Raw genomic sequence first — 27,953 nt, 5'->3', positions numbered from 1 at the left:
AATGGGGGTTTGAGTTATTTTGTTCTCCAAGAAGAGAATGTTCTCAAATGTCCACTACCAGACATTACAAAAAGATATTACAAACAACTGTTCCTTTCAGCTGGGTGAAGAAATATTTTCTATCCAATTGGTTGCAACATTGGGAACTCTGATTTGGTTACCTTTTAAAGCAAAGCAGTATTACCACCTAAAATGAGTCCTGAAGTAAAAAACCCTGTAACAGTCATCTGTTTTCTGCCTTTTTCAAGGGCTAGAATGCTTTAAAAAATTAAGTGCAGAAAAGGAGAAAAAAAAATCTCTATTTTTAAACTTTGGTGTATTAGGTTCCCTGTCAGTTTTGGTTTTGAGAGTGATGGAGGAAGCAGATAGTGTATAATGGTGGTCTGACCTACATATTTTGGCTGACTTCTGCCTCTAGTGTTGCAAGATTGCTGCCCCACTCATCCCAATTTCTCTTTGTGTGCTGTGGTGCAGATTGAAGTTGATATTCCTCGTTGCCATCAGTATGATGAACTGCTGTCATCACCAGAGGGTCATGCAAAGTTCAGACGTGTATTGAAGGCCTGGGTTGTTTCCCATCCTAATCTGGTGTACTGGCAAGGTGAGTTTGACTGGTTGGCAAGGGTGGATAATTGAATGGAAAGCTTTGATTGACTTAAAAGTACCTCCTGCTTTTCACCCCCACAGTATAAGCCTTTTTTGGATGCTTTCCTTTCTGTTTCCTTTGAAGAATGAATCTGTGGGTTATTGCAAATTTAAATCCTAATAACTTACATTTAATTTGGAATAAAAAATTGCCCCCCTCTCTTTGTTATGTATTCAGTCTTCATAAGTTTCAGTCACTGTATTTTAAAAAGAAAAGTCTGTTGCTTGCTATTGAGCTCCAAGATAATACTGCAAAAGTTACTGAGTTCTTGGAACAGTAATTGGCATTTCTTGGATGCCTTGGCAGAACAATCAATTTGGCATTATAGCTGAACAATTTGAAATCCTTGCTGTTTTCATGCATATATTTCACAGTTGTTCTCACTATTACTGGTGAAGGCCTGATAATGCAGAACCAGTATCTTAGTGTGCAAATTTTCATTAGAAATTAGTGTCTTTATCTTGTGCATTAAAATAAATGAGCTCTTGGTGCTGTTTTTTCATGGCTCTTCTCTCTTTAGGTCTTGACTCTCTTTGTGCACCGTTTCTGTACTTGAATTTTAACAATGAAGGTGAGTGCATTTTTCAGCAGTAAGCAAAGAAAAGCACAGTCTCTTATCTGTGTCTACGTGCAGACAGATGTGTGAATCCACTTAGAGATGGAAAGTTTCTGTATCTACAAAGGAATTTTAAAGCTCTTGTTGCCACAGGTCAAAAGAAATGGTTGGAGTTTTGAAAACTGCATGTGGTGTACTGCTCTTCAAGCAGGGTTTCAAGTATTGTTTATTGCCAAGTGCAATAATGATATATTTTAAAAAGCACAAATAATCTTAAGTAGAAAAAGGAAGAAATGCTGCTGTAGCACTTGTATTTTTCAATGAAGCTATAGTTCAGCCTTGCTTAAGGTGAATGCATTATTTGGTAACCTAAGTGTTAAACTGCCAGACCAGCTTTGTCCAGAAAAGTTTATGGTAGTTTTAAATGCCTGATTCAGATCAGCTTTAGATATATGACCTTTATCTTCTTAGATGTGACTTGTTCATAACAGGTCTAGTCCAAGATTGTATTGGCTTGTACTTGGCTTTCTTTATATAAGATCTCTGTGTGGGAAACCTAGTTTCTTAGGACAATGACTCTTATTATACCTACTGTGCATGCAATCATTTTTCTGTACAGATTGATTTAAGTATTTATGCTTATTATCTGGTTAATAATGAACTTTTTAAGGTGTAATTAAATTCTGCGCTGTCATTGCATCTGGGTTTTTTTAATTCTTTCAGCTCTGGCATATGCCTGCATGTCTGCTTTTATTCCAAAGTATTTGTATAACTTCTTTCTGAAGGATAATTCTCATGTTATTCAAGGTAAGTTGGTCCCTTTATTTGGTGTAGTTCTAAGAGAAGTAAAATTGTTTCTGGATATGTAAATGCACTTTTTCAAGGGGTTGCAAAATTGGGATGCAGTTAAAATCATGTAACTGTGCAAGAAAATTTGGAACTAAGTCAGTGGTTAAAGATTCAGACAGGAGAAAAAAATCAAGAAGTGCACATGCACAAAAGTGTTCTGTGTAATATCCAGGGTAAGAGTCAGTCCATCCTGCAAAGTTGTGGAAGCAGTAAATAGTCTTTCTAGTGTTACATTGTAAAGGCTTACCCTTCAGGTGATCAAAGTCATCTTGTTAGAGGAGCGGCTGGACAATAAGGGAAAATGAGGAAGAACAGTACAAACTAGGGGTTCTTCAGAAAACGAAAGCTTTGGTATTCAGGAAAATAGGGATTCAAGGGGAATTTCTTACTGAGCGGATGATGTTATTCAATACAGGACAGGAGATGGAAAACCCTGAGGAATAATGTTCCATAGTTCAGCCTTTAACAAATACATAGGTATCTTAGATGATTTAAAACAATAGCTAGTAATGCCTGTTCTAATTGAAAAGTAATTTTAAATTTCATGGAAACATGAAAAAGGAATTGTCTCCACCTAGAAAGTCATCTTGGCACAGTCTGTGTTGGGAAGATAATTTGTCTTCCAGACAGTCTTTAAAAAACAAAAGAAGCTGTTTCAAAAGCCATTTGTAATTAAAAGAAACAGGTGGTAATTAATGTTTTTAATTGCAAGCAGTTATGTATGTTTATTGAATACTGAGTATCACCATGGCTTGCTGTCCTTGTATTTCTTTTAAATAAATTCTTTTGTATATTTCTCATGAAACTTGACAGCTTTAAAGTGTCTGTCATTTTTGTCTTCAAGGAAGGTAATTAAAAACTGATCAACAAAACTTTTAAAGTATTTACATATGGGATAATTGGGAGAGAGCTAACATAAGGAGAGAATGTCAGGGTTAGGAGAGTTTATGTACGGAAGACAATGGGTAAAAGATGTTATGAACTGAATAAAAAAATAGGAAAAATTATTCCAGAAAATATGTTTGCATCCTTTTGTCTGTAAAGAAGGATTGCTTGCAGTAAAGATCTAAAGATGAAAAGAATAAATATGTTCCTCTGGAGACAACTACTTTAGACTTCAAGATTAATAGCTTGGTAAAGACTTTTCTCAAGAGGTTATAGTGTTTCATAGAATAATACTTTTGCTCTCTAGGGTTTCCTGATGTTATTCCTAAGGAGCTTTGCAAAAATATGTATCAGCTAAAGTTAGAAATACAGGTCAGTAGGAGTCTGTGAACCAAAGTAGTGTAGGTATTCCTGAGTTCCTGTTCTGCATCTGGCATCATCAAGGACTCAGGAAGGTTGGGCCTTTTAGAGTTCTTTCAGTATTCTAATTAATCCTTTCTAGGGTTATATGTTAAAACACAATGTATAAATAAAGGTATAAAGGAAGATGCTGTGTCATTTCCCTGCCTTTTTAAGATAAAGGAAAGGGTTAAGAATTTGTCATTTAACTACCCACTGCAATTTTAGCTGCTGTGTGTCTTCTGTGTAGATACAAACTGTGCGGAGCATTGAGATGCCAGCACATTCTGGAAACAGAGTTTGCATTCTCTGTTGCTCCCCTGTTCTCTAGCTGTCCATGCCCTAACTGCTCTGATCTTGGGAACATGGAGGAAAAGGAATTACCATCTGTTACAAAATTGCAATTATTGCCTCTTCAGCTTTCTTCTAACAGAGTGTGTGACAGTGTGGACAAAACTGGGAGAGGGCAGAGCAGAGAGAAATCTGTCCTGTGTTCTGCTGTCTGCTTCTCTTCCAATTAAAAGCAACTGTTATTTAGACAACTTAATGAAATTGTACCCATCAACCTAATAGGCCAGGCTGAAGATGTAATAAATTTTATCTTTTATAGTGGGTATTTCTCCTTTCTGGTTACTAAACAGTCTTTAACTTTGCATGTCAAGCATACATCACAACCTAAGTGTGTGCCAAGTTAAACCATTGTTAAAAATCCAAATTGAGATGTACTAAAGAAGAAAAATTGAATGTTTTTTCCTCTGTATTGAATGTAATGGTAACAAGCAGTACAGTAGTGGTATTCACTTGCTATTTTATTGTAGGTTTAAAATGAGTGGCTTTCCTACAGCTCTGTTGTGAACTATCAGCATGTGATGGTTTGTGGTTTTGATAACAGTCTTGGATTTGTCATTTCAGAGTACCTGACAGTGTTTTCCCAGATGATTGCATTCCATGATCCAGAGCTGAGTAACCACCTCAATGAAATTGGGTTTATTCCAGATGTAAGTGCTAAGGATCCTTATAAGTATTATCCAGAGGAAATAAAAAAGTGGAAAATGAGGGAAGCTGGGATGAGGTGGCTTTCCAAACTGCTTCAGTAACAGTGACAAAAGTGAAACTTCCATAGTAATAGCACTTCCTGAATATGCTGATAAAATGCTAAAGTTTTGATTGTTATTTTACATGCTTTAGTCCTTTCTGTTCTGCTGGGATGGTAAATACAATAAAAATACTACTAGCCAGTTATTATAACTTAGATTCATTTTGAAAGGTATATACAGATCTATTTTTGAAATGTGGGTTAATATAGAAAAAATTAGTGTACTCATAAAGTGCTAATAGCAAAATTACTGCAGCTAATTGAATGCTGTTGATTAGCACAAATTACACGTTATTTTGCAAGTTATAGAAAAAGTCCATGATCATCAGTCTTGTAGATATGTCAGACCTTGGAAAATGTTAAGCAGTCGTTTGGTGGAGTGTGTCTCAAATGTGGGACAAGTGCATAACATAGACTTGAGTTTTATGCTTCCATTGGAAAAAATCTCTTAGATGGAGGAAAATGAAAACTGAGAACACAGCCACAAAATAATAGAGAGGATGTGCTTTGTTGGAAAAAGCAAAACCAGGCCTTTTTTTAGAGCCTCACTTCTAGCTATCACTGTAAATACTAAAGCTTTCCTTCTTTTTTTAAAGAGGCGTGTATCATCAAGAAAGCCAAAATAAAAATGTTTTTCTGGCTACAAATACTGATGTTTCTGAAAAGTAGATTTAGGCAAGGCCATAGAGATAAAGTTAATTGATATGGTCTATATCATTCTATATTTGGCATTTAGAAATTTGGTAGTTACCAGGTGGTCACAGGAACAGGTGATCACTGGGAGGTCAAAATGGAAGAAGATAACTGAACTCAAGAGATGTTGATGTAGAAATGCAAATTTCATAAGTAAGAAATTTATATGCATTACTTCTATAAGCAATGCAAAGTTTAGCTTATCAGAAAAGTCTTATGCTTATTAGAAAATATTTTAAGTTGGACCAGCAAGACCAAGCCTCTGAAAGTCATTTGTTTTACATCATTCCTTAAAGAATTTGGGACTGGCAGATAGTCATTATCACTGTTTATTAATATTGTAATAAAAAAGAAAGTATATATTTTCATTTGTAGAGGGTGTTTTTAATCTAATAATGTTGTTTGACTGATACAAATTTAGGAGATACAGTGGTGTTAAAATGAGCAGAAGATAAAGCCAGTGTATTGCCTTATAAAGAGAGGAGTTTGAGAAAGCCACATGTATTTCAGATGACACACATCTGAAGATACAGGTGGGAGGAAGATGAAAGGAAAGTGAGAAGAAGTAGGAGTATTCATCTGTAGAAAACCTAAATATTTGGGTAGATGAAGTGCAAGGGTTAACAGCAACATTTAACATTCCTGAGGGAGGATCAATTTTGCAGCATCACTGTAAAAATGCATTTGATGCCTATTTTTTAAAGGCTGCAGATGACCAAAATTCACCTGTGTATTTTGTCCAGGATGCTAATTCCCACTAAGGAGTTAGAGATGTGATTTCCCTGACCCACCTTACAGGTCCTTGTGTGGGCTACTAACCTACACCAGAGCTCTGCAGCAGCCCATCTTGGGTCTTATCTGTATTTCATCAGCTCCTTGTGTCTGCCTATACAGTTATAATTCTCTATTGAAGACTTCCAAGGTACAAGTTAGATGGAATAGTTTGAAATCACGTTTTGCTATCTTTTAGTTTCTGTTGTGCTAGTCATTAGACAGTACATAGTTATACATGAGCCTTGTCTCTAAATCTGATAATCTATAGATGATTAGGTAAAATAGCAATCAATTGCAAAAGAGGAATATTTTTTTAAAACTCTTGCATTGAATAAAAATGCAGGTTCTAAAATTAACACTAACCTGTGAAGAGAGTTCATCCTTTCTGAATTATCTGTCAGGGTTCAGGGTTTTTTAATTAAGTAAAAGTTGTTCTGCCTTTTAGATTAGTCAGAGAGGTGATTTTTTGTGACTGTAACAAGGCAGCATAGGATCCATCAAGGTGAAGGATATGCAGTGTAGTAATGAGATCTGAACCAGAGTTCCGTGCTTGAGTACTAATCCTATCAAAGTAAACCCTGATTAATCTTTCATCATTGAAAGGCAGGCTCTGCTGCAGGGAAGATTGGGTTCCTGGCAGCCTTCTCATTTGCTTCAGGTCACGTAGCTCTCAGAATATTGAACACTGCTGAAGCTTGAGTCGTTGGAAATATTATTAGCTGATGTGGTCCCTGGATTAAGTACATTGCTGTGGCTATGTGATTTACATATAAATAGAGGGATAATACATGCAGTGGATCTTACAGTGGATCTTTGCTCACTCTCCCAAAATCTATACTCTTCTCCACCCTGTATAATGCTGTATAACACATTCCTTATTTTACTGACTAATTCTGACCCTAAACAGCAGACCATGTTAAAGAAGAAAAGAAAAACAACAAAGTGTACAATGTTGCTAAAAGTGCAGCCATTGCCATAAATTACTCTAAAACACTTTCAGCTGTGAATTATGGAAGGTAGACACAGTTATCATCTATCCACTAACATAGAAGGCAAACTGATTGCAGGTCTTTAATATCATTGTGCTGAAGAGATACCTTAGCTTGGTTTTGGTGATATGCACGAGGTATCAGTAATATGGCTGCATCTTAAAAATCCTGCCCTTGAAGTACTTTCTCTGTTTGTCCTGTTACACACTTACCTGAAAATGAATTGCTGATACTTTTATCTTGTGAAGAAAGTGATTATTCTTCAAATTTTGTTTGTGTAGGTACATATGGGTGGGTAGAATCTTATATTAAAAATGTGATTCAGTTTGCCTTATCTTTTGCACCTTTCTGAAGCCTTTAAATATATGATTGTCTAGGCACCATATAGGATTGAAGCTAAGTACATGTGTTTGTATCTCAAATATGGAGCAGGAAGGTGAAAGATTGGGAGCTTGTAGAATAGACAATTTCCTTTGGAAGGGACCCACAAGGCTCCTGTAGTCCTGCCTGGCCACCTTAGGGCTGAATTAAAGTGTGCTGTTAAGGGCATTCTCCAAATGCATCTTAAACATTGGCAGCCTTGGGGCATCAACCACCTCTCTAGGAAGCTTCTTCCAGTGTTTCACCTTCTTGGTAGAGAAAGGCTTCCTAATGTGCAATCTAAATCTCCCCTGGTGCAGCTTTGAACTATTCCAATATATCCTGTCTCTGGATCCAGGGAGAAGAGCTCAGCATTTCCCTCTCCACCTCTCCCTCCGAAAAAGCTGTAGAAAACAAAAAAATAGGTTTTATTAACAACTGAAAATTAGAGTAAAAATCAGAAGTTGGAACAGTTGTTAGAACAACTCAGCAAAATAAAATTCTGCTTATTGTTGGACAACATTGTTTCACACATGCATCAAACAGGAAAAAAAGAAACAGACATTTAATGGACAGGGGGAAAAAAAAACAAAATCTCTTTGGATTTGGCACCTCATATAAACTGCAATATATGGTACAGCTAAAGTATATACAGAAAAAAAGTTATACTTTTTCTGTATAACTTATTAATGAAGGGAGTTTTTCCTCTGATTTTAACAAATATAATGATTTAAAACAAGGAGGTGTTTGTAAGCCTGAAGAAGTTATGAATACTATTAGTAAGCAAGGAAAGGAAAGGCAGAACATGGGTGGCATTACTCCCTGATGCAAAGCAAAATTAAAATTGTGGCTCCTGTCAAGGTCTGTCTGAAAAATGATGTGTTTATTTTACAGGCTCTTTTTTTTATGTGGTTTATTGTCAGGCTGTTCCAGATGCAACTTTGATTACACATTAGGCGTACTTCTTAGCTCGGGAGAGTTAAGTCTCAGGTAAAACCAGACCCCGCGGAGGTTTCAGGGTTCAGCACTGGAGGGTTGCAATCGCTGAATTTCAATTTTCCTTTCTGCAGCTCGATATTGCAGAGGCGCGGGCGCTGCTGTTGCGGGCGGCGGCCGCTGGAGGGCGCCATTCCCCAGCGCTGTGCGCGGTCCCGCTGTCCCCGCGCATCCCGAATTCCGTCCGGGCTCAGAGCGGCTCCTCCTTCCCTTTCACTGCCCGGGCTCTGCCTTCCCCTTCCTTGCTTGCTGATAGCATCGGTAACCTCTTGGGGCTTACCGAAACCTCTTGTCTTAAAGCATTATTTCTGTTAAAGTCAGAGGAAAAACTCCCTTCAGTAAAAGCTTGCCTGACACCTTCTACTTAAATTGTTTGACCTACTTTTGATGTCACTGCTGATAGGTTTGGTGAGGATGGTTTAGAGCAAAGCAGTGATTTTCCCCGTGATTACCTTTTAATAATCTTCAAAGCTTCACATTTCATGTATTTTCTTGTTTATTTCTGTGTAAATGCTTGCATGACAGAGGTGTTTGTGAAAATAGGAGAAAATAGGGGTCTGTTTTTGTAAAACATTTTAATCATATATATGAAAAGGAGGAAATAATTTCTTTTAAATGCCAAGGAAATAATGTGGTTTGCATAATATGTACCTCCAAGCAAAGAGGAGCCTCAGGACACTAGTCTTGTTTTCTTACTGCATAGGAAGCAAGATGTTGCATATAAACAACCAGATAAACAGGTATTAGCTGATGACAACCAATGCAGGGGATATTTCAGGGAATGGGATATGTTACTATTCTTAAAATGCCTTCTGTTTAAAACATGACCTAGATATACTCAAAGAAATAGTGTGATTGTATTATAAGATTTAATATGATGATAGGAATTGATTTGGTTTGGATTTTGAATGCTTAAAATCAATTGGTGGGCTGGGGGTCAAGCTTCGTAAAAGCCTGCTGAATGTTAAAAGTGGTGAACAGGTCATTGAACATTCCTTAGTTTAGGGGCAGTATGGTTCTGATCTCAGGCACTCAGATGAAGGCATAGGAATATAATTTAGAGCTGTGCTAAGAAGGTTTTCAGCAAATGTGTACATCATTTAGTCAGAGCCATAACCCAGTTCAGACTTTATGGAATAAGAAGTAATTTATTAACATAATATCATTTATGTTTTCTGCTCCTCATTTGTTTACTTCCAGGAAAAGCTCAATGGGAGGATTAATTTGCACTTTTTACGAGTTAAAAAGTAATATATTAAGCTTTATGTTTAACTGTAAATCTTCATAGCACATGAGCCATGCAGTTGAGTAAAATTTAACAATGATCGTCTCGCTCTTGCGTTCTTAATTTATTGAAACTTTCTGCACAGTTTGATGTCTTGAGAAAATAGATTCTCTTGCCTTTGCCTTGCTAAAGGCTTCACTGAAAAATTAGAAGTTCTTAATGTGTCAGAAATGCTTAGCTCTTTCTCTGTATTGAGTTTGAAAGTTGGCAGGCATTGAAGGTTTTCTGTAGCTGTTGCAGCAGCACAATCTCATAGGGGTGTAAGTGCTGGAGCAGGGCACCTTCAGGTGACACTGCCCCAAAATGGGCACAGTGGAACTGCAGAAATGCTTGGGTGTTACTGAGCATTTACTGAGAATGAAACTGTCCTTAATTGCTTCACTGGCAAGTATGCATTTTAATAAATACCAGCATAGCAGAAAAAGGCAGAGGTGGTTATTTGTTCTTGTGAAAATCATGATTTGAACTCTTAGTTATTTCTATCAAAGCATTTTCTTCCATAGTCAGAAAGATATATTAAATCAAGTTGGTTTGTGCTTTTTCACGCATTCTTGGCTATTTTTTGCTTATATTATTGAGAATTTCAACCATTTAGTAGAGTGAGGTTTTGAGTTATTTAAGACTTTGAAGGTTATATTGTGCAAACCAGCCTATTAAGGGTGGTGATTGGTTTTTTTACTGTTTTCAATACAGTGTTGCAAACTAATAATTTGAATAATTTGGTGATGAAAAAAGTTTCTGATGGGCTAAGAGTTGTGTGATAGAAGATCTGCCACTGCAATTATTTTCCTTTCTAACTGAATTCTTGCAAAATAGGCAATTTTTGATGTAGCTGACAATTGTCATAGACAACTTGAGTTCTTAAAACTTTTTTTTTGTCTTCCACATCACCACCTTTGGCAGCTTTATGCGATTCCTTGGTTTCTTACAATGTTTACACGTGAGTATGCTTTTTTTTCTTTTGATTAAATGTTCTTACATTTCTTAAGCTTATTTTTTCTCACTTTTTCAGCTAAACCCTTTCTAAATTGGTATGATAGGTCCAGCATTTAGTTAGGATGCTTATAATTTGCAAGGATGTGTTGTGGAAAACTCAGCAGTGCCTGTCACTTACTTTCTGCTCTGATTTCGTAATAGTTAATATTTCTCCTGTGGTTTTGAGTTGTTTTTATTGTTAGATTATTATATGCTGTTGTTGTTATTATTGAACGGATCATTTTACACGTGCAGTATTTAGGGTGTGTTCAGAGGAAGCTGTTATCTACTGGAAAAAGATGTAATAATAGTTAAAAAGCAAAACCAAACCACACCACCATCCCCTGCCATCACTCAAATAATGTAAGAAAGAGAATGACTTTGTTTTTGAAGATAATCATATTTTTGTTGCACATTGACACACTGTTATTCTGGTAGAACTAGTTTACTGTATTTGTGCATGTATATTAGGAAAAAAGAAGAGCTTTCTAATTTGGTGGGTTTTAATTAAAGAGAAGAAAGTCAACAAATCAAGTCTAGAAAGCAATTTAAAAACTTCTTTTCTCAAAAATCTGTGATTTTTTTTCATGTCGTATCAACATTGGCAGATGTTGAATTTAAATTTTCAAAGAAGTGGCAGAATGAAAAGAGCTGATTATTTCTCAGAGATTATTTCTCTGATGAAATATCAGAGAACTTAGTATGAGATTCTTGATTGCATTTTCTAAAGATTTTGACTGGTAAAGCACTGGTTCTTGCAGTTGTCCCTGTTTCTCTACCCTTCATGAGAATCGCCACATTTGGGAAACCAAGGAGATGATTTCCTTAAGCAATCAAGTGCAATAAAGTCTTGGAACTATTTCGTTGGAAGATAGCATATTTTAAGACAGCCACCTTCAGCTTTATATATAAAATCTTGCTATTTTTAATAGGCCTTTTTCCTTGTCTTTCTTTTATTCTGCCAATTTTTTCTTTACTCTGTTCATTTTTTTTGTCTAATTGTATGTAGTCAATCTTATTGGTTAACTCATTAATGTCGTCTTATTGTGAAAAACTCATATGTATGCCTTGATATGTAACTGCTCTGTACTAAAAGAAAAATAAATTGCCTGATTCTTGACATACTTGAAATGTGAAAACCCATGTGCTTCCAAGTATTCATTAAGAAAAGATGGCTGTTATTTACAGAATAATCAAACTGCATATGAGCACAAACAGGATCCTGGACAGGTTGAGTCCTCTTTGCTCCCAAATAAAAAAGAAATCACTCAAGTTGGGAGAGGAAAGAAGTACATATTAACCCTGTTATTGTGTGTGTGTGTGCTTATAGAGTTTTATTTATTGTGCTTATTCATTATGCAGATGTCTTTCCATTGCACAAAATATTTCACTTGTGGGATACATTACTGCTTGGAAATTCCTCCTTCCCATTCTGTATTGGAGTTGCCATACTTCAGCAGCTGAGGGATCGTCTTCTGGCTAATGGATTCAATGAGTGCATTCTCCTTTTTTCAGACTTGCCAGGTACAGAAAATACTGTTTCTTCCTTTTTTCTCTGTCTTCCCCAGTGTGTTTCTAAATATATGCTTAGAAATCATGGTCGGTTTAGGCAAATTCCCTGCCAGAGTATGTGGATCTTAACTACAATAAATTGTAGTTAGTTTAAGTTTTTTGCTGTCATCAGCAAGAATGCAGTAGGATTGTTATTTCCTGGTGAAGACTGGAATGTTCTGTTGTAAAATTTAGAACTTTCTAAACTCATTCAGAAGCAACTGTTCATAGTCATGCCACATACAGATACAATCAGTTTATATGAATTTTTAAACAAATTGAATACAATTCTGAACAGTCCTTTTCCTCTTTGGTGCTGGTATTAGCCTGTTTTCCTTTCAAACATAATTAAACTTGTACTGTGGAAGTAATGAATATAAAAGGATTAGGGAAAGCAGTATAGGAAGCCATTGGAATTACTCTGTTAAATATTTCCATTTGAAATTTAAAGCTTGCAGAATAATTTTCAAAACTGTATCAGAGTCTGCATGATCATTGTGCAGATATTCTGTGTCTTTGCTCAGTGGGAGGTGATTAACCTATCCATAAAAACTGGTACCTTACAAAAATACAGCGCAGTTAACCATGAAGTTCGGAGCTTCCTTCTGAGCAAGTACCTACTGAGACAGCAGAATGCTGTCTGAGTAAGCCATGTCACCTGAAAGGTGTGTTTTACTTTGTAGTGACACAAGTAGGAAGGCTGCTGCACTCAGAGCATGCTTATATTCTTGCATTAATTCCCTCTCTCCTGCTCAGGATCTTGCTAATGTAATACAAGTCCTGGGTAAGAGTTTGGCACTGTTTTAAATGTGTGCCTTTTCTTTAGATAACTCTAACTTTGGGGTAATTCCTGGGCTAATTAAGGATTTAGTGAGCTCTATTCGAACTCGCATGTCTGCAATTCAGTAATTCATTTAAACAGAAGTTCTTAATCAGAACAACTGAAGGAGAGAATCAAGTTTGGAGGAGAATTTAAAAGGTCTTCTTAAGAGTTGCAGTCTCCACAACTGCAGAGTTCACAGAGGTTAGCAGTAGTCTAGGATATGCAGATGAGGCTGAGTTCACAGTTGCATAACTCAGTGAGTTACCATAAATGAGGCTCTGTGATTTCTTTAAATACTTTTGTCACAAATTGTCTCTCACTGTAAACCCTTCCAGATGGGTCTGGATTTCAAAATTTGTCTCCTACTTATTAGTTTGAGATGTACTATCCATTTGCTACTATTTTTTTAATTTATAAGAAAATTTAATTAGGCCATTCCTTATAGTGTAGAATTTTAATTTTCAATATGTATGTTTAGCCATTTCAAATGTTCATGGTAAATTTAATGGGATATCTACAGATGGCTGGAATGTGAGTGCTAAACTAAAAGATTGATTTTTCTCCCAGCCCTCTCCTCCCCCATGTGTTAGCTGTATGTCCTAGTAAAGTACAGATCCATTAATATTTAACTTATTTTCTTGCCTAAGGTAGTTTCTCCATATTTTTCTTTTTCTTGATGGGTGCTAAATTATAGATTCCAATTTATGTTAAATCAGCTGATTTAGTGACAGTGGAAGTATTTTATGCTGAGGTCATGTATAAGAATACATTAGTTCTTGTAATACATATGTGTTCATATAATAAAATAAAATCAGTAAAATCTGTAGTGATATAAGGTGCATGCATTCTGCTGGTTTTAGGTGATGACAACTTTACTGATACTCTGGTAGGAAATACAGGTTTCTGATAAGTTGTTTTTTTTCCTTAAATTGGTGGTGTCTGTGATATTTAGAATGTCAACAGTGGCCCAATTGAATCTTTTGAGATGAATCTAAAGCATTCTATAAAATACTGCTAGTAAAACTACTAAGGGAAAAAAGAATAAGGGTAAAAGACAATCCTGGTGTGTCTTAAAAGTTATATGTTGTTGGTCTAGCTTAATCAGTAACTATTTCAACATATAATTCTCATAGCCTTGTGCCTTTTCTTTCTGACCCCTTATTTCTGACTAAAAAGTATTGACTCATTTTGCATTTTGTCACCTGTGTCTTCCAAATAAGACTTTTGTTATTTTGGTTACAATAAGTTTTGTGCCAAGGCTGAGAATTTTCTGAAAGTAATTTACAAATAACCTTCATCTGAAAATATATCGCTCCCAGGAAGAGATTATGTAGTTCAAAGCATCTGCATTGATTTTAAACTAAAATCAATTGTTGCTCAACAGTCTGAACCTCCTGTAGTTTGTAAACTATTGTCTTAAAATAATTAAATAAAATAGTTAAAATAATTATTAATTAATTAAAATAATTTTTGACATTTAAATAATAGTCATGTGAGGAAAACAAAGGGGCATTGTGTCAGCATTGATTACTTGCTTCTGTAAACCCTTTCCAATACTTGTCTCAAAGCATTGGCCATATTTTATCTATAAAGCCAATACAATTGGGCAACACTTGATATTTTTGGAAGCTCTGTTGAAAATTTTACTTTATTTTTATGTTGTTCAAACAATGTCCTAGCAGATTAGGAAATTTATTTGAAAATTTTGATGAAATAATTGACTAATTAAGAATACTGGAAAATCCTTTTGCAACAAATGTCCTAGTTCATTCCTCATGGAGCTGTATGAAGGGGGCATATAAGCAACTCCTAAATAGAATTAAATAGAATTGGGTTGTTTAGGAAATTACTACTCCAAAGTGCTGGGGGTTTTAAATTTTAATTCTCTGTCATTCGTTCTTTTATATGTTTCCTTGTATTTAAGGAGGTCTGTTAAGTACAAACTTTATTCAAGCAATGCAGACTCCAGAGAATATTTAGGAATATTTGAGACAGACAAACAAAACCAACGCTGGGATTGTTGCTAGTATTTTACCTGTAGATTTGAGACTTAGTAAATTTTGTGTTATTCAGGTGATACAGAGAGAGCAAAGACCTTACGCATTACCTTTGTTTTTCCTGTAAGTCTGGAAAATGAAAATTGTAAGGATGACACTATTATGATGAGATTCCTGAAGTACCAACAACAGAGACAGGACTCTGCTTTCAGACCAGTGCTTATTTGTGCTAAGCCAGCCTGGATATCCCTTAACGTCATGCATCAGCAGATTTACAGCCCAGAAGGCTTTTCATGCCCTGAGGACCAGTTTTATAAGTCTACTTTAAAACATGAAGTTTTGCTTATAGCTTAGTCTTTAGAATCTTGCAGTAAGTTTGTGTGCTAATGTCCTTTATTCAACACAAAAATTATGGTTATTGTAGTTTGACTCGATTACCAAGTTCATTACCCACTGTACCAGTAGTACAAAGTCTACAGCTTTGTTAGGGAGCATTCAGACACATATACTGCTCTTTGCAAACATTTGAAGGATCCTTAGAGCAATCCACTCCCACCTGGAATGGGTGCAGTATAGAGCCTGGCAAACAGATCTTCCTCCAGTGATCACTGCCAATATCAGCACTGACATACAGAGATGAGCTGTGGACTTCTGAGAACTGATTAAAAGATGGGGACAGATGTTGTCAGACAATAGGGAAACACCAAGCCTAAACATGAGATAAAACATACTCAAACAAACCTTTTAGGTTAGTTCAATAAGCTCATCCTCTGTAATTTTGGAGCAAGAGGAGGGTTCATCCTTCTAATGCTGTGAACCTTAGGAAGGTTTCTTTTTTGCTGACTCCAGGATAGTCAGTGCTTCAAAGGAAGAGCCTTGGTCTCAGATGAGAAGTTCATATAGACTGACTGTAGAAAAGCAATCCAGTGCAATGAGGAGCTACAGTGAAATGGTTGAAATGGAAAACTTTGTGAGACACGGGCGTGTAGCTTTAAGATGCAAGATCTGGCTGTCATCAAACCACAGGCACAAATGATTCTCCAGAGAACGGATTTTCTCTAATGTGGAAGAAATTATTATATCCTTTGCCATTCTAGTAATGTGCCAAAATGCTGAATCCCATAATGGTGGAAGCCATATGGATGCTTAGAAGGATTGCATCCAGCTTATAAATGGACTAAAAGTTTAAAAATAGTGGAAATTCTCTACAAAGATTGTATGGAGCAGTTTTGAATGATGCATTTCTGTTGACAGCAGCAAAATTAGACACATATCAGAAGGCTCTACTTTAGATATGTTTCTAACCCTAGGTAGCTACCATTTTACTTTCTGCTGTTTTCCTTTCTAAAAATCCTTTGTCTGCCCACATCTGTGATCCATATGCTTTTATTGTACTGGAATTTCTGGTGGTTCAGCATTTAGTTAATATAGATCTGATAAGAGCAAAAAAAGACAGTTGGCCACCAAGTCCACCCTGAGTTTGTGGGTGTTTAATGCCTGTTCCCATTTGTTTCACCACTCCTCCAAGGAAAATGTAACCTCAGAGATTAAAACACCACCTTTGAAGGGATTTACAGAGATACAGTGGTTTTTCATATTCCAGTGAGCAGTAGGAAAAAGAAAGATAATACGATGTTTTGATTATTGTTTGACTTTTTTCATGAACTTTTGAAAATATCTTATTGCTTAGATTAAGGCTCTGAGGAACAGAAGCAGTGACATCTCTTCTAAAAGGAAACTTTTTTAACTTCAGCTACAAAAGTTTGACATATTGCTCTGTTGTCGTTCATGGAATATGGCTCTGTAAAGTATTTTGCTGCAGAGCTAGTGAAGCTGACTACTTTTTCAAGTTACAGTACAGCTGAAGAAAAACAGCACTTTGGTGTCTTTCACATGATACACATGATAATGGTGTTGTAACTGTGACAAAAATATTGATTGGAAATATCAAAAGACATCAGAATTTAAAAGGAAGTCACTTTTCCTAGTTTTATTTTCTTGAAATATGTAGGTCAGGCTCATATTTATGGAAGCATGTTTTTCTGAGCACGGTACTCATCTTTGCTATATTAGGTGACTTTTGGAGATGCAGGTGCATTTCATGTTGCAATTCCTCAAGATTATTGGCTTTGGAACAGAAGCAGAGAGATTTGTTAGGGCACACCTGCTCACCAAGGCTGTCTGGTAGTGTCAGACTGTAAGATTGATGTTGTTTTACCTGAAGCTGTGAATTCTTTAATTATTCACCTTTTCCACTCATTGTGACACAAAGAAAACAGATCTAAATTATAGATTCTACCCTCTTGGGACTGAAGAGGAATGGTGGAGGGGGCAACACACTAAGCAAAAAAATACTGAAATACTTTATTGTAGTCTGTAGTTGTCACTGGCAGAAGAAAATCAAATATATATCCCTTAGCAAAGGGCTGTGTGCCACAAGAGATGGTGCTTCATAAAAAGGGGGAAAACTGAGTTCCTCAGCAGAACTTTCCTAGTCCATGTCTTAAAAACAGTCTGACACACAGCTTATGCCCCCTCTTTTTTGAAAGAACCCTCATAGTACTCTCCATAGTGAAAAGACACTTCAGAAAATAATATAATCCAACTGTTAGCCATGTAGGATTTTGTACTCCTTTACACTGAAATAAAATGAAAGTACAAGAAGGTAGACTGTCAAACATACTATCTAGGATTTCTAGGCATGAACTGACAGAATTCCAGCTGCTCTTATCTGTTCTTATTTGTTGCTAGATGTGGTGATTTATTCTTTTTTTCTTCATTACAAAGGTAATGAAAATTTCCCAAAGGTCTTGGGAAAATATTTCCTTTTTTTCCCCATTGAAACTACAAGCATAGCAACTGATTCAGGATTAGACTCATGCTTAGAAAGCAATACTGGGTACTAGACTTCTTTTCCTTTTACAATTGCAGGGAATGGTGCTGACAGAGCAAAGTGCCTCATAGGGTATCTCTTTATAATTTTGTTATGAATATATTTGTTTGCCTGTGCAGATATAAATATTCTGCTCAATAATCTTTAGTTCTCTAACTGTTAATTGAGGAGAATTTCTAAATGGACTGCACAAACAATGGGGAGTGTATGTCTAGCATTGTACTGGAGATATACATTACAGATTGGAATGGCATTGTAGGCTGAGAGCTAGAAAAATCTTTCTGTCAAAATAAGGACTTAGAAATGAGATTAAGTGAAGTCTCAGTGCTCTTATACTTTGGAATAGCTGTCAATTCCCTTTGATTTACTTTCACATAATATTTCACCTAAACTTTTGCCTTTATAAGGCTGCATGAGGCATTTGAGTCTCTCTGTCAAAATTTCTTTGTTCCTAATGTCCTAAGAGTATCCTGGAGTTTAGTAGAGATCAACAGTAAGACCAAAACCAAACATGGAGAACTAGAGCAGAGTTTGTACCTAAAGGTGAGACTTTGTTAATTCTGCAACTTTGGAATAAATTTCAGAACTGCATTGTTAATATTGAAGGGCAAAACTTGTTTAGGAAGGGCAGGTATCCCAGCTGAGAAGAACTTACATTGTATGTGAGCAATGTTGCCTGCATTCTGAAAATGCTGATAGATGTCTGAGCAACCAGCAGGGGTGTGCCAGGTGGCACCTCTGTCACTTCAAAAATTTAAAAAGCCAGGCATCTGTAGGAGATAGTGGGGATAGGCTGGACACATTGCATTTGGCTTTAGAGCAAGGCAAGGAGCTGGACAGTCTCCTGCTAGTTCTTCACTCTCCATGCTAAAAAAAAGCATAGCACCATTCTAAGGAAACAAATCATGTAAGCAGTCATGTAAGCTGATAAACCACAAACTTGTCTGCTGGGAATGCAACCCTGAAATGACAAACTTTTATGTCTTGGATGTACTTTAATGCTTTCATGTGTAAATTCAAATGAGGATGTTAACTTAGCTCTTTCACAGAATAAAGGAATTTTTCCCCGTGGCTTATGAGTAGGTTAATTATGCTGCAAGGTTTAAATAACTCAGAAAATGTATGCTGACAAGGTTGGGCTGCTGTTACATGAAGCTATTAATTTTCCTATGTGAAGCACTAACAGACTAGACTAGTAGTAAACACTGGAAGCTTTGGATCTCAGTAAGTTATCTTCTGCAGTGCCAAACGGCTAGAGCATTTTTTTGGAAATGAAAGCAGTTTTAAGTATGGGTACATAAGCAAGATGGTTATCCTTCCTGTTTACAGTTGCTGTATTTGTGGGAAATAACATTTCAATCCTGTTTGCTCTAGCAGTTTGAGTGTTCCATGGTTCAGGATACTCATTAGGCAGATCTAAATACTCTATTTCTGTTTATCTTTACCCAGAGTTTTTCCATCATTGGTATGGGAATGAACAGGTCAAATTAGAGGCTTTCATCCTTTTCTCATGGCAACAGGTACTGCTTTTCAGGATTACCTGAATTTCCATCTTATTTTAAAAGCAGAAAATCTGAGTTACTTCATATTATTTCCTCATAAACATCCTGAAGGCTAACAGGAGAGCTAATGCAAAGGTCTTCTACTTATAGCTCTTGAGAGAATCATCAGCTTTATAAGCATTTGGCCTGGTCAGAGTTTCTGAATGTAGAGTTTTTACAGGTTTATACCTGTTACACCTGGGAAATAACTGAAGTAGCTAATAGTTACCACCCAGATGGAAACCTGTAACAGGATGTTCTCTATTTTTGCTTGCTGAGTTTCAGTATTTTGCATATTATTTCTGTGAAGCATAGACTTAGGATAAAAAAGGTGAGTTGCACTAGTATTTCAGCTTCTGAAACTGACTTAACAGATATTTAGCAACTATTATAACAAAAAGAACATAGAAAAGCTGAAAAAGAGTTACTCCTTCAAAAATTGACTGTTGCCAGATGTTGTGTTGTTGGCACCACAAGTTTCTCCTCTGAGCTGATCCCTGCAGTTTTATAAACTTGTCCTTTCATGCATCTTCTGGTTATTATCTACCTATGAATTAATGTTCATTTTTCTGATGAGCTGCTTTATTCCCCCCTGTGTAATTTCTCAAGTTTTGCATAGCAGTGTCCCTTTGATTCTTTCCATTATATATTGGGAATTCCTGTGCTTCTGTCATTGGCTAGTGTCCTACCCTGTGATAGCACTGCTCCAGATGTCTTTAACATTTTGTTAGTTTGCAGAAATAGCTGCTGTTCAACAGCACTGGCACACCTCATAACACAGTTTAAAAAGTGCTTTCTTGTCAGAGCTTAGCTCCAGTCTTTATGTAATCTGTTTCTGTCTTTCTCAATAAGGCATAGCATGTGGCATTTGGTGATTGGCTTACAGTAAAGCTTTACTCTTTGTACAGTCACTTGGCATTCTGTGTCTCCCCTGCTCATGTCAATCCTGCCACCATCACATTTCCATACTGGAACACATTCTTTCGCCAGCCTTTCCAGTGAACTGCTGAATCAGAGGAATTTTTACAATCACAAGTAAGAAAAGAATCCAAGTTTGCCCTTTTTTCACCCTCCTAATGTCTAGGGAATAATTCATAGTGTTTACTGCTGCTTCTCTCTACTGCTGTCCACAAAAAAAAAAAAAAAATGAAGTCATGCAACTACCCTGCAATGTATGAAATAAATAATGTAAAATAATAGTTCTGCATTGACCTTTTCATTTATAATAACCTTCTTACAATAATAGATACAGAGATGTTAGATAGAAATGTCACTTCTCTTCCTAGATTTGTCCTTTTAAATATGCACACTCTTCTATATGTCATCAGGAAAAAAGAGTTTATGGCCTTTCACCTCTATTTCTTCTAAGAGCAGGAATCAGGAGGTTGAACTGACTGACCTATTCAGTACCAGAGCATTCATAGCACAGAGATTTTCTGGCCTATATATGTGGCTGTGTGCTGAAAGCTAATGTTGCCTGGCAGGGTAGTAATAAAGTATTTGTGATGGAGATGTCAAACCACACTCATAATTCTGGTCTATTCCCAAAATGCAGAAGCAGTTTATTTTGGCTGAGTTTCTTAACTGGTATCCTGTTACCCAAGGAAAAGGCTCTGGAATTGATTAACTGCACACAAAGACTTGGTCTGTGTAGATTTTCATTAGAAAAGAACCATTCATCTTATGCTTTTCTCCATTACTTGCCTTCACTTGCTGTGAACAACATATGTACACCCAGCTTTACTGTAAGAATAAAACATTGTATGTGCTTTTGTCACAGGTGTATTGCATTTAAACTGATACTTTTTTCAACATCTGTTTCAAGTGCAATCTACTTCTCTCCTGTATCTATAATAATAAACTTACATAGTTTAAAAAGCAGCTGTGTCAGGCTGAGCCCTCCTTTTCAGTTGAGGCTGTGCATAGAGGCAGGCAGCAGCTTGGTAAGAAGTTACAGTTTAGCATGAAAAAAGTAAAATTAAAAACATCTTAGGAAAAACAGTAAGTTTAGTTCAGAAAAGGAGCAAAACATTTCATAGGCTTAATGTTAGGATGAAGCCATGGCAAAACCAAGATGCTGCTGTTGGATCACTTTTCTTTCCCTTCTCAACTCCTGCCTTTATCTATTGCTGTATTATTTGCATATTTAGAAATGACAGAGACAGCCTTTTGATGCTGAGCAATTAGCTGCTGCCATAGAATTGTTTCCTGTAAGGCTTGACTGCTGCTTGACTGTGAAATACTTAGCTTATTTGAGCCAGAACTCCTAAATATAGTGTTTGAAAATTAAATTATGACTTCGGGCCTAAGATACTTCAGTTCCAGCTTTGACTTTTTGAAATACAGGTGCTCTGCATTTTTTCAAAATTAATTTGAAGATGTACTAAGTTTTGAAATTATAACATATTTTATAGTATTTTTATGGTGTTTTAAGTCAGGCTTAAATTTTTTCCACACTTCATATTTAATGACACCATGTTATTCAGCAAGTTTTCATTACAGATTTTCCAATGAAATAATTTGTCTTCATAAAACCAGAAGGCACATCATTTTTAAACTACAAAATACCCTAGTGCTGGGACCTCGGAGAGCACTGAGATATTACATATGCATCTCCATGAGTGAGCATGCCCTCTTCATCCTTTCTAAATGTTACTTTCATTTGTTGCTCACACTTGGAGATTTATGCAGACCCTGCTCTCAGAAGAGTGTTCTTCTGAGTTGTTTGCAAGTGTCAATTGCTCTGGCATTCTGCTGAGGTAGCCTCTGTTCATTTGTTCATAGTCGTGTTCAAGAATCTAGGCTCTGACTTGATATACTTATGCTTCTGACATACCAATGGTATGTTTGTAAAAATGTGGAAGCTCAAATGTTTTCTGGCTTGTAATGCAGTGACTTGGGTGCAGGAAGAGTACAGGCAGGATTAATTCTGTGTGAATGCAAAGTCTTGGGGAGATAACAAAAAAATGGACATTTCACCAGAGACTGACTCATTTGTCATATATTTGAAAGGGCATGGGAAGAAACTGGGATTGAAGTAGCTCAGCAGACCCTTACTTATTAGCCAAAAAGAGGAGAAAAGATCTTATCCAGCAAGGGTGCACCAGATTGAATTGCATTTTAGTTACTGACGGGAAGTGATTTCTCTTAAACTGAAATTGCAAACAAATGATGAAGAAGGGCTTGAAGGTTGCTCAAGTGTGAAGCCTGTTCATGCAATGTGACTAATAAATATTCTGTAAATATTTATACCAGTTTCATGTAGTCTTAATCTCCAATATGCTGAAAGTAATTGTTTTTTTCAAAAGAATGTGAGTAAATTCTTTGAGTGAATTCTTTCACCACCCATAGTCTTGCCTCCCTTATGCTGGATGTGCTAGATGTTGACTGTTTCCAAGCATGTACCTATGATTTGCACATTGTTGGGGGGCGTTTTTATTGTGGCTGTGGGGCTTTCTTATTGTTAGTTGTGGAAACCAGAATTGCCTTGTTGTAGTTTTTATTTTGCATTACTGAGAAGCAGATGAATTAATTGACAGCCTGTGAATTTATTTTAGGCTTTTAACTGATAGCCTGTGAATTTATTTTAGGCTTTAGATGGCTTCCCCCACAAACCATTGAAAATTCTCTCTTGTTCCGTGGAGTTTCATTTTCTGCCATGCCCACTGTCCTCCTGAAATGCTGCTTAGAAGAAATAAAAAACCAAGCATGCCAAAATCCCAGAACAACAGTCTCCTACATTTTTTACTTACACTCTGATGTGTGGGAACTGGTTATGTTTTTTACAAACACGCACACAGTTGGAAGGGATCACAAGGATCATTGAGTCCATCTCCTGGCCCTGCACAGGATACCCCAAAAGTCACACCATGTGCCTGAGAGCGTTGTCCAAATGCTTCTTGAACTCTGTCAACTTCGGTGCTATGACCACTCCCCTGGGAAGCCTGTTCCAGTGGCCAAGCCTTTTTACCAGTTCTCTGAAATGGATTTCTTTTGAAATTACAGAGCTTGTTTCTAGGAAAAATATATTGACCTGTTTCAGTGTTTAACACTGTCAGTCTCAATTTCTCCTTTGAGCTTTTTTATAACTTTACTGCAAACAGTGTTCCTATTCCACCCCCCAGTTCTGTTTTCAATTTCAGATATGTGTTGGCTATTATACCCTCTCACTGCCAAATGCTTCTCATGCTATTAATTATTGTTGTTCCATTTTTTTTTTACTAGCTAAATTCTGCATTCATATCATTTATTATAGAAGTACTACTAATGTTTCCTTAGCTAAGAATCTCAGGAAATGGGTCTTATAACTCAATTCCAGCAGTCTCTTTAAAAAACAAAAAAAACCAAACCAAAACAAAAAACGAAACCATGGCCCCACTATAAATGTACTACAGTCTTGAACTGAAATTCTCAACTTTTTATAATGAAATGAGTTTTCAGAAATGTGGAAAAAAGTGCAACTGTAATGATGGTGCTTTGGGGTGTTTTCTGAGCTTGAGGAAGATAGCCAGTGGAAGGCATCTCCTCTCTTTACCTGAATTAAGAGATTGTGTGAAATTCTCCAGTTGTGTGTATTTTCCTTGGGAATGATGCTGAATAACAGCCTTCTATTATAGTATAATTGAAATGGGAAATTGTTAGCTACTGTTGAGACATCATGTAGTCCATTTATCTGTGACACATGTTATCCCAAGCAGCTAGGGAACCTGATATTGTCAAGAAAAATTGTGATTTACTTTCACACATCCACAAAGAGGTTTTTAGAGCTAGAATTAAAATTGGGTAAGACACAGCTCTACTGTCAGACTTTTCAGAATTTTAGAAGCAAACTAGCACATAAGCATCCTGTCATCAATGGAATTAAAGCATCTGCTGCAGATTGTATCCTACCTGAACACGGAAAGCTTTTTGAATGGGAGAGTAATAGATCGCATCTTCCAGATTTTAAACAGCCAATAATCTCATCCAACTAGACTATTCTGCCCCAGGCTTCAAGTTCAGCTTCTTCTGCTCACCACCCTGCTAATGACTGAGATTTCTGGAGTAGCTCCCAGATTGATGGCAAGGCATCAAATCCGCTGATGGCAATGAGTGATTGATGGCAGTGCATCAAATCTGTTTGAGATCTACAGATAAAGCCTGGCTACAATGCCTCTGTTTTCTTCATAGAAGCTGATGCTTTAATCTAAATTTTGACTGTTCTAATGAATCATACAAGATCTTGGTACAGACACAAAAAGTGCTGATATCCCTGCTCTTTGTCTGTCACACTAGACCAGTTTTGTCATGAAATGCAAGCTAGGATCATTTTTGCTCTTCATGAGACCATATACAGGAGGTGCAAAACTAGTTCGTTTATAGTGGTAAATGAGTAAATGGCTTTTATGTTGCATCTTGTTAGAAGATATATACAAGCAGGATGCTTAATGTTGCAAAAAATGTATTTCCAACAGGTTTGCTTTTTTTCCTTTCGCATACCTGTTTCAGTGTAGCTTCCTGCTTTTTAATTGACCACATCTTATTTTAGGATGCTTCTCATTTGACAGGTGTCTGCTTTCCTTTCAAGTTGTGTAATATATTGTCACAATGGCACTTCACACTTTCAGCTAAGATTTTTCACTCCCATGTCTGGTTGGATTTGGGACTGTATTGTTAGTTTGTTTGTTTAAAAAAAATTCTCTAAAATCTCTAAAACAATCCATTATGTTTTCAATCAAGCTCAATTTAATGTTGAAAACCCTTGTTTCCCAGCAAATAGATAACATGTAGCTTTGTCAAAATGTCAGGCCATGCAAAATTCAGTAGATGAAAGCTTTCAATCTGGGTGTTAGTAGGATTTAACTGATAAATAAGACACTTAGTTGATCCAGAAATTCTGATGTCTGTATGAAGTCTACTTTTGATGAATGGCACAAATTTGCATTGAATAGTCAATAGTTTGACTTGTAAAGACTTTACAATGCCTTACAACGACTAGGTTTCAATTATTGTCCTGACTTTGCATTGGTTAAGTTCTGATACACTTCCCTTAAACAGTTCATATTCATTCTTAAAATGTCTTTACTAGTTTTTAATAAAAAAAATTGGAGTGTTTTCTTTTTGAACAGGAAAATGCTTTTGAAATCTGCATTTGCTTTGAGCAAGGGAAAGAGAGAGAGACAAAGGTATAGATGGGTGTACATGTACTTAGCAATGTCACAGCTGGGTTACTTGGCTTTACTGATGTTTTGCTCTTGAATTTCTTGCTTTTCCTTGCAATCCCTTGCAGAGATTGACATTGAGCGTTGCGTTCGCGAGTCGATCAACCTGTTCCGCTGGACTCCCAAGAGCGCCACGTTCCGTCAGTTCGCGCAGCCCGCGCGCCCGCCTGCCGACAGCAGCGGCACCAGGAGCTCTGCCCTGGCCTGCCTCTCTGCAGACTACCAGGAGGCTCCTCGCACTGACCTCGTAAGCAGCCTGGCAGCGGGAGCGGGGAGCATTGTTCACGTTATTGAGATCGCCTGTTTCTCCTGCCTAACCAACTCCTGCTCCTTCAGTTCTCTTACAGCAGCCCGCTGATGTCCCCAGCTCACCTGCAGAGCTACCAGCAGGCTTTATCATAGGAGAAAAGCAGTAAAAAGAGCACTGTGCCGGTGAGATTAGATAGCTGGAAAGTGATGCAGGCAGCTCTATCTGCTTTTTCCATCTTGGCATGTTAGGTAAAGGATATGCCGCAAGTTACTCTGAGAATTTAGTTGGTGAGTTATGCCTGGTTTTATCTTGGCAAAGAGTAACTAGTAGCTAAGAGACTATCTGCATTAAATAGATGCCCAGTTTAGCAAAATTATTTTTCTCCTCTCTCTCTAGTAGAATCTAATGGCTGTTTGTCTGGACAGTTGCATTATCTGAATACTGGTGATTTGAAATTATTCCTTTCCTTCCTCTTAACAGTATAAATCTCTAGCTAGCCTCTTAAAAATTAGATTTTATTTTGCTGGGGTTTTTCTCCTTCCACATTCTCCAACAATCCTTTCATTAATAATCTAGGAAGTATATATAGACCTGGTATGTCTATTTGGTGAATTGCATCAGGTTTTAGTCTTTCCATTTGTTTTTCCTAACTATTAGGAAGCTAAAAAGTGTTGTTGTTGTTCACGTGAATCTTTACTTTTTAGTCCTTTAACTGAAGCTTGATAATCAGTAACTTTCTTAGTTTTCATGTCAGTTTTTATTTGATTTCTGTTGTAATTTCTGGAAGCCTTAGCTAAAAGTCCAGGACTGCAAGTGCAGACATGCAAATGAAGAACAAAAGGAAACTTGAAAGATCGTATAGGATTTAAGAAACAATAGGTGGATCTAGAAAGGCAATGGGAAATAAAAATGAAATTCCAGGGGAATTCTCATGTTGTCATCCAGGAATTGTAGCCAGCACAACTGCTGCTGTGCTGCTCTGGAGATTGTAGAGAGGCTTTCTGAAGGAGCCAAGGGCTGCACTTTCAGAGAGTAATTCACATAGAACTTCCTAAGGTCATCTGGTACAAATTGCTGCAGAAAATGTGTCCAACTCTGAATTCAGGTGGGGTTGCCCAGGGCTTTGATCTCTCAAGTCAAAGGAACTTCCAAGGAAAGTATTCAGTCTCTCTTGGCAGAGATCTGATCAGATGTCTGACAGTGCTACCAGTGAAAATGACTTTGTGTATGTGCTAGTTTTTCTGAATGTTATGGCAAAAGAGTGAAAAAACAAGTCTTCTGATTTCTAAGTTTTTTCTTGTGCCTTTATGTGTAAAAGCAAGAGTCAAAGCATTTGGATATAGCAAAGAGGGAGAAGGGAGAAAGCAGCCCTGGTCTACTGAAATGAGTAGTAAAAAAATTTGTATTTGTAACAGAGAGAAAAATCCTTATTTCAAATTAAGCAAGTTTCTTTCAGTATTCTCCCATTTTCTGAGAAATGTTTTGGGTGGTTTTTCCTGATAGTTTTTGTTTTCATACCAGAATTTGTATTTGTTTATAAAGCCAGTAATTAGGATCATCCATCCCACAAGTTCCAAGAAATTAAGCAAATGTTTTTGGTATGTTAAAGAGTAGATAAATAAATACTAGAACTTCTATTGAGTTCTCTTTAATTTCTAGTTCTGTCTGTCTAACAGGACAGACCTCTTCATTTACTGCAGTGCAGCTGAGTACATTGGATCTTTTGGTTACTACTGTATTTTGGTTTTTTAGCTCATCATATGAAAGAGAGCTGTACAGATTCAGAGATCTATACAGAAATATGCAAGCAAAGAGGAAAGTAATCTCTTGGACACAAGAAGATATTCGTATCTTAAATTATAGTCTTAAATTTATTGTTTGCTCTCAAGTGCTGTATTTTTGTGTGTCAGATTTTGAGACAGATAGATGCAAGTCAAGTATGTTATGATTCAGTCAGGAGCCATAGATCAGACTTGGAAAGTCCTGTGTAACATGAGTCCATAATGAGCTACCTCTCACTTGTGACTGTACTTTTGGATGTCTTCATAAAATAACTCTTCTCAGGGATTAGAGCAATATTGATAAAAACTAAATTGAAATTATTGGTGAAATACACTATTTACACACAAAGGTGGTATGGTTTGTTTTTGTTAGGGTTTTTTTTCAACCTTAATCCTGGAATTATCTTGTTCTTC

The 27,953-nt window shown here is 36.7% G+C and overlaps 1 protein-coding gene across 1 annotated transcript in view; it reads left to right on the top strand.

Annotated features, from left to right (window-relative positions):
- Nucleotides 1-27,953, top strand: part of TBCK (TBC1 domain containing kinase) — an 88,788-nt gene that overhangs the window by 35,044 nt on the left and 25,791 nt on the right. The window contains exons 18-24 of the mRNA XM_058803576.1: nt 475-601; nt 1,167-1,217; nt 1,926-2,009; nt 4,248-4,333; nt 10,432-10,468; nt 11,866-12,027; nt 25,577-25,755. Coding sequence (XP_058659559.1) covers nt 475-601; nt 1,167-1,217; nt 1,926-2,009; nt 4,248-4,333; nt 10,432-10,468; nt 11,866-12,027; nt 25,577-25,755 — 726 coding nt within the window. The remainder of the gene's footprint in view (nt 1-474; nt 602-1,166; nt 1,218-1,925; nt 2,010-4,247; nt 4,334-10,431; nt 10,469-11,865; nt 12,028-25,576; nt 25,756-27,953) is intronic.

Source organism: Ammospiza caudacuta, chromosome 4 (assembly GCF_027887145.1).
Source record: "Ammospiza caudacuta isolate bAmmCau1 chromosome 4, bAmmCau1.pri, whole genome shotgun sequence".
NCBI lineage: Eukaryota > Metazoa > Chordata > Aves > Passeriformes > Passerellidae > Ammospiza > Ammospiza caudacuta.
Note: the sequence above shows the minus strand (reverse complement) of the source record. Positions and strands in the feature narration are given on the sequence as shown.